This window comes from Puccinia triticina, chromosome 6A (assembly GCF_026914185.1).
Source record: "Puccinia triticina chromosome 6A, complete sequence".
Lineage (NCBI taxonomy): Eukaryota > Fungi > Basidiomycota > Pucciniomycetes > Pucciniales > Pucciniaceae > Puccinia > Puccinia triticina.
Window position 1 is genome coordinate 4090839 of NC_070563.1, and position 13082 is coordinate 4103920.

Consider the following 13082-nt stretch of genomic DNA (forward strand, 5'->3'; position numbering starts at 1 on the left):
CATTTACTGAGTTGAACAAGGTTAAAAGAATCCATAGGAAACCCTGTGAAAATCTAATCTTTATGAACTATGTGCTCTTCACCTTGGCAACTTGGTGTACAGACAGCAGCCAATCCAACACACCGGGTGCCAAATTAGACCTCTACCTTGAGGAGAGGAATGTTGGCATAACCAGTGATGAACAGTTTGATCTCCTCAGCTGGCGGAAGATCAATGCCTCCCGCTTTCCGACCCTTTCAAAGCTTGCCAAGGTAATCTTGATGGCCCGGCAACCTCTGTGGCATCAGAATCGGCCTTTTCCACTGGGGGGCGTGTCTTGGACGATGTCAGACACTGAGACACTAAGTCCATGTGTCTACAATGTACAGTACATGTCTTATAACCTAATGGTTAAAGACTGCTTTAATAATTGACTCATGTACATGAAGTCAAGAGTTCAATTCCCTGTCATTACATTAATTATGTACCTTTTACTCATATGTACTATTATTATGTACTTATTAGATATTTCACATTCTTTTGAATATGTAATTAACCTTATTTCACACTGATTACATAGTTGTACATACAGAGAGAGATAATCTTATCTCTCTGTATTTATCCTGATTAAGCTCAATTTATGTACAAATGGGGAGATTACATACCCATTTGTGTAAATCCCCTTCTGAATTCCGTGATCACTCCTCCTTGGAGTTAAGGATCCTTCAGGACCTTGACTCGAAGGAGGGAGCTGATCCCTGCAATATAAAAAGGGAGGTCTCTCCCCTGTAGAGATTCTCCCACCAAGATTATTGCCATACAAACCCGTGTACCTTACTGAAAATACAGTGAGTGGGGTTTATACATAATCTACTAACCTTTTCTTCCCTTACAGCCTTATCTTCTCTTCGTGTATCCTTCCCCTAGGTACAGGTGTTATTATCACACCTGTAACCTAGAAGATAAGTGAGATTACTCCTTATACCGCAACGGCGCTTGGCTGATTTTCGCCGCGTCCCCTTACTTACGTAAAGGGTGCCAGTCCCTCCGCCTCTCGGCGTCGAGTTGGACTTTCTTCCACTGGCTTTTAGCTATAGTGTGACCCTAAACTTGCTTCCACTACTTTACCGCCGCGGACCGCAACCAAAAATCCCATCAGCACCGAGTCACATAAGAGACCGGCGCTGACAATTGGGGGTCTGGCCGGGAATCTTTTCCTGTGTACCCAGCAAACCATATAATTCTTACATATAAAGAATCTCTTTACATTAAAAGTCCGCTCCGACTCCGGTCGCCGTTTCTAAGACAACCCTCCTCTCTTAGAAGCTTTTATAGCTCTTTCCCCGATCACGGTCGGCTCATACTTAACACCTTGGCTGATAAAGAGTTCTTCTCGCTATCCTCACAGACTTGAGCCTCGCTTCCGGTCATCGCACGATAACCAGTACTCTTGACTGAAACGACTGAGCTCTCCGAACTCTTCACCTGATCCTGTATCATAAACAGTAAGAGATCATCTAACATTTTAGTGTTTTTTTTTCTTCGGTACCATCTAACGATAATCTTCCTATTGCGTTTCAATAGTGTCTACTTCTAAGCTTACGTACGCTGGAGCCGTCCGTTCAACCACTCCTACCTCCAATCCGGTCCCTGCGATCACTAGACAACCTGTCAAGAAGATCCCAACCGCAGCGTCAGAGAGCTCTCAAACGGTAGCGGCCCCCAAGAAACCGAAAATAGTTCGCAAACCGAAGAGCCCAGCTGTCGTCCCTTCTGAGTGGGACTTGGAGCCTGTCGATAACAACGCTCGTCCTCCTTCTCCCTTCCTTAAAACTCCCAATCTTCCCAGCGGTTCGGCTAACCCCGCCGGTCCTACGGTGACGAAACCAAAAGCGAAGAAGGCCGCCCCATCGGCTGATCCCTTCAAAAGCAACGAACCAGTCTCTAAGCTTATCGATCGAGACACTCCTGGCTCTCTCACTCAGATTAAAATAAAAAAGGTTTACAAACCTGCTCAAGGTTCCGCGACTGTAGAGTCAAAGACGAAATCTAACCCCTCTCAACCCGCTCTAAGTGAATCTTTGAGTAAAAAATCCGTATTTGACGACGGTACCTTCGATCCGAAGACGAAAGAGAAGCTCGAGAATTACTTCGTCCCTCGGGGAAGAACTGTCGTATCAAACTACTCTACGACTTCGTCAATCATCCCGAGCTCCGAAGATACTCGTGAATCTCATCAACTTGCTGACAGTAGTGATTTAGATATCATCACTGGTCAGCATTTTCTTTCATTTTTATCCTAACTACCGAAGATGAGTTCTAACAACTCGTCTCGCTCGCGTACTAGGAGCAACCGCCCAGCTCTTCTCGAGGCCCAAGATCTTACCGGGGCCCCTAGGGGCCGACATGCTAAAAAATCTCAACCCCAGAATCCACCCGATGCTCCAGGGACTGAAAAGTCAACTGGACGGCCGGAATCTAGCAGAGGAGACGAAGGACGACGACATGATGATCCTGTGCCTCGAGGCAGCGAAGAGTCTCAACTCGACGATCGTTCATATCATCAGTCCGGAACAATTCCGAATACTGTACGGGAATTGGGACATCGAAGCGGAGTGGGAGGATTACCAATCCGGCCCGAAGCACCGGATGTATATGAGGAAGAGGGGCGAAGAACCGACTCCGACCCCAGGTCCCCAACCTATGGAAGAGTTGAGCCCGACTCCTCTAGCACCGTCGTTGGAGCCGATGACCCCTCAGATGCAAGAGAAGTCCTTGCTCCATTTCCCTCCGCTGTCCAGCCACCAACCAATGGTAACGGACACTCCTCCGTCGACAGCTTGGCCGCTTCCTCAGCATACGGCCAACTTGACTCAGAACATAAATTCCCTCCCGCCTCCGCCCCAGTATCCACAGGCGACGGTTCCTCAACCTCCTCCCCCAAGAGCTGCCGAGAGTTCAGATCAGAACCGCCGCAACCCTCCGTCGGGAGGAAATCGCAGGGGGAGAGGCCGGAGAAACTCCAGACAGAACCGATCCGACCCCTGGATCCCTCCTCCAGCGCAATCGAGGAATCATCAACCTTACAACTCGACCAACGCCAGAGAGCGCCGGCGGATCTCTCATCAAATGTCCATACATTACGAGATGATCCGCCTCAACCGTACGACCCAAGCGCAATATCAAGCGCTGGAATCTCTGCGCAATCAGAACGCCGGATACGACAATCATCATCAACACCCCGAGGACGAGCAGATGCTCGAGGATTAACCTCAGGTGAGCTCATCCCAATCCTTAAGAACTTGTTTACAAGTATCGAAAAGGTAGTTGATTCTAACTGCTCTTTGTTATCAAAACAGGTTAACAGCGATGTAACTATTAGCTTGGGTAACTTATTGAATAGACAATCCGACTTGTATGAGCAGAAGTTTCGCTCTCTCATTTTTTCTTCCGATAACTCTATTGCTACTTTGCAACAAATTGTTAGAGCGGTACCTCAAGTAGAATATTTGTACAAACAATCCCCGCTTGTTGTAGATACAAATAAAACTTGTAAAGATCTCTCTTCTAAGCTTGACATGGTAATCAAACAAACTGTCTCTATTACTGATATCAAAAACATTCGAGATACTTTGGTCGAACTTAATAAGAGAGAAGACCTCTCTAAAAAAGCGTTTGATAATCTCTTTGCACTTGTCTATGATAAGTTGGAAGACAATAAAAACAATTTGAATGAGTTTGTCAATAAGTTGAAACCCTTGAGTGAACAAACTCTTTTAAAAAATTCTCACAATAATTCTCTTGACTTTTTTCCTCCTTCAAACCTGACTGCTCAATCCAGCAGGGATAAAGGGAAAAATGTTGAGAAATGTCATTCTGTTGAATTGCCACCTGCTGTAGGAACTTCCAACAGTCATAAAAATCCAGAGCAAATTTGTTCTTGCCATGAAAAAATCTCTGAACTTAAGTTTGAGCATGAGCTCCTTAAAGAAGTCAATGACAAACTTGATTTCCTTGTAGAAATAGGAGAACAACCTATTAAAGACATTAATGAGAGAATTTTTTCAATGGAGAAGAAGAATGAGGAGCGCTTTTCTACTTTACTTGATAAATTGGAAGAGTTGAAAACTCTGAGCACTACTTTGGTTACTAAGTCCAGTGCTCCATCAAGTAATGTAAATGTTAATCCAAATAACACAAGCACCTTTTCTCCTGGCCAAATTCCACAAGTAGTACCCAAACAACAAGGAAAGGAGAATTTTTTCAATGTTAACCAGACCAAAACAGAAATGGACCCTGGTAGACTAAGTGAATTGTTTGAAATTCCTATGACTACTCCTCACCAGCCCCAAATAACAACTAGACAAGATATTTCTCAAGAGTCCAGTAAAGTTATACTACAAGGCTTGTCTAAAATGGAAGCCTGGCCTACCTTCTCTGGAGAAGGAGAATATAATCACGTAGACTTTATTGAATGGATTGATACAATTCAACAAGACTCTAGAATTGAGGACATTGTTATTACTTCTAAATTGAAAAACATGTTCACTGGTGTAGCCCATGCATGGTTTTCGAGTGTTAGATCTATGGTGGGAGATAAACCTTGGTCCTTCTGGAAAGATGCCATAAATCAGAAGTATGGGACTCCAGCATGGAGACGCAGACTTCTTATTATTTACCAGAAAGACAAATTTGTTCCTGGTACTACACCAGCAGCAACTTGGGTCACAAGACAGTATAAAAGGATCATGGCTTGTGAACCTCAAACAAATCATGAAAGTCTTATGTTTAAGCTTTTGACCCAGATGGAAGGAGATGTTAGTTTTGCTGCTCAAAATGCAATGAAAGACAATCAGACTTTAACTTCTCTTATTAATGCTTTAGAAGATATTGCAGAATATACTAACATAGGCAAGAGAAAACCTGGTTATATGCAGAATGGCAAAACTTACTCTAATCCTAATGGATCAGACAAAAATAAGGATAATTCAACTAAGTCCAATACTGAAGTCAAATGTTATTCTTGTGATAAGACAGGGCATACTTCAAGGAATTGCCCTAAAAATTCCAAGAAGGTAGCTGCTATAGGTGATGAGGATGACACAGAAAAACCTGAAGCAGATTCAGAAAGTGATTCTGGAAACCAGAAGGCTGATCCAAATGTCCTCTGTGTAATTCCTAACACTTTGGATTATTTCATCACACCTATCAGTGGTAGCAATAAGATTGTTTCCATGACATGTCGTGGAAAAACATGTAAAGTCCTGTTAGACTCTGGAGCTTTCAAGTCAGTTGTAGGACAGAATTATTTATCTAAATTCTGCCCTGATTGGGAAAAATTTGTCATATCAAAATCTTATGACAAATTCCACAGTTGCTCAGACAAGCTTAACACATTGGGAATAGTTAAAGTGCATCTTAAGTTTGGCAACTATGTTTTCCCTACTGATTTTATTGTTATTGAAAATGCAGTTGTCAATTACTTCATAATAGGAAATGACTACTTAAGTCACTTTAAAATTTCTATTATGAATGACTCAGGCAGCTATTTCAAAATTGGTACAGATAACTTTAAACATCAATTTGTGAAAGATAAAAACAATGTAGTAGCTATGACTCAATCATCACAAGAAGCTTTCACTCAAGAAGTAATTGAGAGTTCTAAAATAAATGTAAATCTCTCTGAAATTCAGAGAAAACAATTATTTCAATTACTTTTTGACAATAAATCAGCTTTTGCCACGATAGAAGAACCATTTGGCGCAATTAAAGGCCATGAGGTTAAGATTACTTTAAGTATTGATAGACCTTATCCCCCAGTACTTCGTAAAGCACCATATCCTGCTAGTCCTAGAAGCAGAGAAGCTTTAGAAGAACATATACAGGCTCTACTTAAGCTCAAAGTAATTAGAAAAGTGGGAGCAAATGAATTAGTTGATATAACTACACCAGTTATTATTGCCTGGCATAACAACAAGTCAAGACTAGTAGGAGACTTCAGAGCACTTAACACCTATACTAATCCTGACAGGTACCCTATGCCTAAAATTATGGAATCCTTAAGTAAACTGCATAATTCTAAATACATCACTTGCATGGATGTACTTAAAGGATTTCACCAAAATGTTATTCACCCAGACAGCAGACAATTTTTGAGAATATTCTGCAATCTAGGTGTATTTGAATATTTGCGCATGCCTTTTGGTATTAAAAATGCACCATCATATTTTCAGAGAATGATGGATAGTGAATTTGCCAATGAATTGAATCAGCTTTGGCTCATTATCTACATAGATGATATTATTGTCTTCTCTGATAATTGGGATGAGCATTTGTGCAGATTAAAAATAGTCCTAAACAAAGTCACTAAAATGAATATGAAAATTTCACTTTCCAAGTGTCAATTTGGTTTTTCTGAGTTAAAAGCCTTGGGACACATTGTTAGTGGACTTTCTCTAGGAATTGACAAGCACAGAGTAGCTGCAGTTCTTTTGAAACCTATACCACAAAACTTAAAAGAAATGCAAATGTTTTTAGGTTTTGCAGGATATTACAGGTTACACATTAAAAATTTTGGAGCTATGGCTTCCAGCCTGTATAAACTGTGTAGCCCTAGTGTAGTTTTCGAAATGACTGCAGAACGCGTAGCCGCTTATGAAGCAATTAAATTTGCTTTAACAAATGCTCCTTTGCTCTTCCATCCAGATCCTAAGTTACGCTTCATATTGTACGTCGACGCGTGCATGGAAGGAATAGGAGCAGCATTGCACCAAATCCAAATAATTGATGATAAACCTGATGAAGGGGCCATTTGCTTTATTTCCAGACAACTCAAAGACTCAGAGAAAAAGTATGGAGCTTCTCAACTAGAGTGTCTTTGTTTAGTCTGGGCCCTTGATAAGCTTTATTATTATTTAGATGGTTGTGAATTTGATGTTATCACAGATTGTATTGCACTAAGATCTTTAGTCAATATGAAAACACCAAATAGACACATCTAAGATGGCAAATTTCCATCCAAGAATGGCGTGGGTCTATGACTATAATTCACAGAGATGGTATTATCCATAAAAATGCTGATGGACTTTCTAGATGGGCTCTTCCAAACAATTCAGATAATCCAGCTTATGACGCAGAAGATGAAGAAACAGCTGTTCCAGTTACATCTATCCTGCCTTTTCCCATGAGGATGTCTGAGTGTCTTGCTAATTGGGCTCTACCTAATGACGAAAATAATCCTGCTTTTGAAGAAGAGATTATTGATGACACTCAACCAATAATGGCAGTCTCTGTCTCAGGTTTGGCCAGTTCATTTTGGAATTTAATTGAGAAGAGCTATGAGTCCAACAAAAACACAGTTATTCTTCTCCAGCTGCTTAAATCTAAACATTCAGATCAAGGTCTTGTAGAGAAACTTGAAGGAGTTTGGAAAAAGAATTTTTTAGAAGAAAGATTTGTACTCTTAGATGGGTTATTGTACCACAGAAGAGAACATAATTCTTCAGTAGTACTCATATCAGATGATCATAAGAATATTATTTTGAATGAATGTCATGACAGCATTACTGCTGGACACTTTTCCAAGGAAAGAACCATCAACAGAGTACAAGGTTTAGCCTGGTGGCCTGAATGGCGAAACCAAGTATCTAAGTACTGTGACTCCTGTGACAGATGCCAGAAAGCAAATAGGTCTACAGGTAAGAAACTTGGTCTTTTACAAACTATTGAAGAACCTAAAGGAAGATGGGAAGTCATTAACATGGACTTTGTTACAGCACTCCCCCCTGCAGGGTCAGAAAGCTATAATGCTGTCCTAGTAGTTTGTGACAGATTCTCCAAAAGAGCCAGATTCTTACCATGTTATAAGGATAGCAGTGCTATGGACATAGCTTTGATTTTCTGGAACAACATTGTTAGTGATGTTGGTTGTCCTAGAGTAATTATTAGTGACAGAGATCCAAAATTTACGTCAGACTTCTGGCAAAATTTATTTGAAATCCTTGGAACCAAATTGGCATTTTCAACTGCTTACCACCCTCAAACAGATGGTTTGGCTGAAAGGATGATCCAAACTTTAGAGGATATGATCAGGAGATATTGTGCCTATGGAGTAGACTTCAAGACCAGTGATGGATATACACATGACTGGGTATCTCTCTTGCCTGCTCTAGAATTTGCTTATAATTCAAGCAAACATTCCACAACAGGAATCACTCCTTTTGAACTCGAAAGAGGTTGGATCCCAAATATGCCTAAGGATTTCTTGCTCTCTAAAACCATTGCTTTACACCCTAGCTCTGAATGTTTCCAAAAAATGATGTTTCAGGCAGGTGAACAAGCAGCTACATGTGTTAAAGAAGCAACTGACTACAACAAAGAACGCTGGGATAAGACCCATAAAGATCATAACCTTGAAATAGGCGACAGAGTTCTTATCTCAACTGTAAACTTTAACAACCTGGGAGGACCAAGGAAGTTAAAAGATGCTTTTATTGGCCCTTTTGTTATTAATAGGTTTCATGGAAGAAATGCTGTAGAAGTTATCTTGTCTGAAGAATTTAATCAGAGACACCCTACTTTTCCAATTAGCTTATGTAAAAAGTACATTGACCCTGATGACAACTCTGTAAGAACTTCTGCAGTACCAGTTGTTCCACCAATTGAAGTGGACCAAAGTTCAAAATTGCCCCTCAAAATTTTAAAAGAGAAGACTGTAAGGAAGCAGGGAAAAGATTGCAAGTTGTTTTTAGTTAGGTTCAAGAATAGCCAACCAGATGAAGATCTATGGCTAGAACCTGAGAATATCAGCAACAGCCAATTCTTGCTTAGGCAATTCAGAGCTTCCAAGAGATCTAAAAATTCCTCTTGAAGAGTAATTTTTTGGTGGGGGCGAATGTCAGACACTGAGACACTAAGTCCATGTGTCTACAATGTATAGTACATGTCTTATAACCTAATGGTTAAAGACTGCTTTAATAATTGACTCATGTACATGAAGTCAAGAGTTCAATTCCCTGTCATTACATTAATTATGTACCTTTTACTCATATGTACTATTATTATGTACTTATTAGATATTTCACATTCTTTTGAATATGTAATTAACCTTATTTCACACTGATTACATAGTTGTACATACAGAGAGAGATAATCTTATCTCTCTGTATTTATCCTGATTAAGCTCAATTTATGTACAAATGGGGAGATTACATACCCATTTGTGTAAATCCCCTTCTGAATTCCGTGATCACTCCTCCTTGGAGTTAAGGATCCTTCAGGACCTTGACTCGAAGGAGGGAGCTGATCCCTGCAATATAAAAAGGGAGGTCTCTCCCCTGTAGAGATTCTCCCACCAAGATTATTGCCATACAAACCCGTGTACCTTACTGAAAATACAGTGAGTGGGGTTTATACATAATCTACTAACCTTTTCTTCCCTTACAGCCTTATCTTCTCTTCGTGTATCCTTCCCCTAGGTACAGGTGTTATTATCACACCTGTAACCTAGAAGATAAGTGAGATTACTCCTTATACCGCAACGGCGCTTGGCTGATTTTCGCCGCGTCCCCTTACTTACGTAAAGGGTGCCAGTCCCTCCGCCTCTCGGCGTCGAGTTGGACTTTCTTCCACTGGCTTTTAGCTATAGTGTGACCCTAAACTTGCTTCCACTACTTTACCGCCGCGGACCGCAACCAAAAATCCCATCAGCACCGAGTCACATAAGAGACCGGCGCTGACAGACGACTACAGAAGCCGCCTGAGCGACAAAACCACCAAAGCACTCTTATGCACTCAAGACTGGATTCTCCTCCAAAACTGGATTTTTTGAGGGTCTTTCTACCTGGCCCGTGGGCCCCCAGGGGGCTGCCCGCGGGCAGCCTGCCATGGCCCGCTGGCCATTTGGCCTGAAGGGGCGCCGCTGGACAGCCCGTGTCCGTCTCATTGCGGAAACAGGTTTGGGCTGGACAGCAAAATCTGAGTTTTTGGCCTGGCCCAGCCTGTCCGATTAAGTCGCGAGCTGAGGCGGGCTAGCCCGTGGGCGGCCAGAACCCGCCTAATTGTCAACCCTAATCATAATGTTACTCTTTGGCACACAAGCAAATTGCTTGGCTCCCGGCTGTTCTACATCAGAACCTGCTGAACCTATTGTGATTCCATGAACGCTTGGACGGTTTTTTGAGCTGTGCAATGCTGTGCACTCAAAATCATGGGATGCTGAAATCCGAGTTCAGGATTTTATGACTTTCTGCCTGGCAACAATCATGATCTCTGAACCTCAAAGTAGATCTTTGATCCTTTGCCACAGCAGAAGGGATCACTATTGGTGGCTGGTGGTGATCAAGGTTTCTTTCCTCAATCATTCAATGAAGCGAAGCCATCAGCTTGCTATATTGCTTAAATGTTTATTTTCACTTGAAATTGTTCAACAAAAATGTCCTGTTTTGGAAGTGATATACTCAGACAACAGGTTCCACCTGATCGGACTGATTGTCTGGAAGACCATGATCTAGAATTCCTGCATTGCTTTGGTCAACAAGAGGTTGTACCATTCCAAGACAATCAAGCCTATTAGTTGTAGCGTGCCCGGCTGCTTCTTGGCTTATGTCTGCTGTTTTCACCTTTGGGAGCTATGAGGTTCTCAGAAGTGAAGATGGGAGCACGCATTCCCTCCAAAGATGTTATAACTAGAATCAATTTTGGGCAGTAAATTATGCTGTTGGTTGTGTATTTATTGCAAGACTGAACAAATGGAATCATATCTTTACAACAGGATTTTTGGAAGATAAATGGGCTCATAAAGCTTGTGATTTTTTGAAGACAAGAAAGTTGAGCTATTGGAAAACAAAGATGATTGGTCAATAACAGGGCTAAGGTTTGAATCAAGAATAAAAGTGATGGTGAAGAGTTCCCAAAAACTGTTCAACTATGTACTCACCAATTTGACTTCAAAGAAAGAGGACACCTCCATTAGTCCAAGACATCATAGCTTGAAGGAAAATTAAACTGACTCACCTGTCAAAACTAGAAAGTTGGCAGGAAAGAACTCCATTTGCTCGACAAATGCAAACTTTGCAACCAATGACTTCCTGAAGTTCACCGTTGAAGGTTTCTTCAAGGTGATTGATCACCTGTCAACTAGGTTCTTGTGGATCACTTGGATGCTAAGAAGTGTGCCGGTTGAGTCAAACAGTTGCTGTTGCATCTCTTCAAGGAACAACCCTGGTTCAGAACTAACCAACTCAACCATGAATTGGCATTCCTCGCTTGAGAGTGTTGGAGGCTGTCCGCGAGTTTTGTAAGATTCAGGACTGCAAACAATCACCTTGGTTTCTTGGTAAAGCAGCATCCATTGCTGGAAGGACTGCCTGGAGATCGTCTTGCCGAGGGTTTGACAGATGTGCGGTTTGGAAAACCCCTCGAGCGCCATTCGGACTGCCCCAACCTTGATTGCTGGCGGATAGGGTACAAAAACCACGACAGTAACAAAGCGTGGTCAGTTGAGTTGGAGGTGTTTGTTGAGAACAAGGAGAGGAAGAGGGCACAATAGATCAGCTCCATGCTGTGTTGGGCAGAAAACCAAACCTTTACTGGTGCTGTGCCTTGCTGTACACTCCAAACCCATAACTTTAGACCAATGAAAATCTTGAGTGGTCCAAGATTAAGCAGAATCACAATATGTGAAAGAATCACTTCAGTCTTTCTAACCTTGTGAGTATGTACACATTGTACAACTCACCTGGGTGTTTTCTCTTGAGAGATTCTGCACCATAAGGCAAAATCCAACACAAAGGAAGATTTCTGTGAGCTGTTAAAAAGTTCAGCACCCTTTTGTACTTGGTGGGGATGAACGTTCTTCCGCTCCCCCAAGATGACATGTACTTGCTTGCCTGGGAAGATTTCTTGGCAAGTAGGTGCAAAGGTGCTAGAGCAGGAGCAATCCCCCCAAGCAAGTGGGGAAATACTTGGGGCTTTTGCCGCTTGTCGGGGATTATTCCGAGGAAGATTCATCCCCAGCAAGCAGTCATAAGGTGTACCCGCTTGCGGAAGAGGCCTCCTTCTTGTCAACCTCAATGTATGTTCTCGCCAATGAGGATACCTTCCCAGCAAGCACAAGGTGTTCCCGCGTGCCTGATACTTCCCCAGCTGTCCCCGGAGACATTCCCATCGCCGGACAGCCAGCACCTGTTTGCCAAGCAGGGATTTCAAAAGGTAAGCTGTTGTTGGCACTAGCATGCCGGTGAAGAATCCCGCTTGGCCGCTTGGCTCTGAGGGCCAATATCAATGAATGGGCTCATCTATATGACCCAACTGGCTGGTGGTGTTAGGCACTTCCTAAAGTTTCTTTTTTCCATCCCACTTTCAACTGTATGTATTTAGGTATTGTTCTATTTCCAGTTAGCAAACAGATTGAGCTGGCATTTCTTTGGCTAAATTCAGGCATGCTTTAGTAAATTTTGGAGTAGTGAATGTTCATAATCAAAGAGGAAGTGGAGGCCTGGGTTCTGTATGATTGACTGTGCAATGTTGACAGCTCTCGTCTTCATATCTGTATTCCGAAGATAAAACAGCACAGCTATTGAGACCACTCTAGTCTGAGAGGATAGGTCTTTGGCTGGTTCACGCAAGAAGATTTCTGTAAAGATGCTGTTAATGTTTTCGGTGATATATCGATAGGCGGCGACTTCCTTGGTGACTTCCTCGGCGACTTCCCCTGCCTTGGAAGATTTGTGGCCTACTTTGAGTTGTTTTAGACTTGAAGCTAGTTTTCCGATTGAAAAGCTAGACTTTTCGGGCACATTTTTGGATGCACAGAGAGGGGGCATCCCAGGGTAGTTATTTATTGCCTCTCCGAGGAGTTTCAACCTTGGTTCATCGCTTATCAGGTCCCCAAGACACTTCCAAATACCTGGGCAACAACCAGTTTTGGGCAGATCATGAAACCAGATCAGAATTGTAATGAAATGTCTGCTTTGTCTCCTGATGAGCATTTTGGATGACTCACGAAAATTGCCATTGACACTGAGATGAGGGTGGTAGAGTTCTGAAAGTGTTTTTTTTTTGAGATAAGTTGTGAGTGCGTAGATTACATTCAGAAAGAAAGA

General features: G+C 42.1%; 1 protein-coding gene across 1 annotated transcript in view; it reads right to left on the minus strand.

The window, feature by feature from the left end:
* Window positions 1-13082, minus strand: part of PtA15_6A495 (uncharacterized protein) — a gene marked incomplete at both ends in the record, with an annotated part of 35495 nt that overhangs the window by 21732 nt on the left and 681 nt on the right. The window contains 2 exons of the mRNA XM_053170206.1: window positions 12602-12886; window positions 12983-13021. Of these exons, the coding sequence (XP_053021421.1) occupies window positions 12602-12886; window positions 12983-13021 (324 nt within the window). The remainder of the gene's footprint in view (window positions 1-12601; window positions 12887-12982; window positions 13022-13082) is intronic.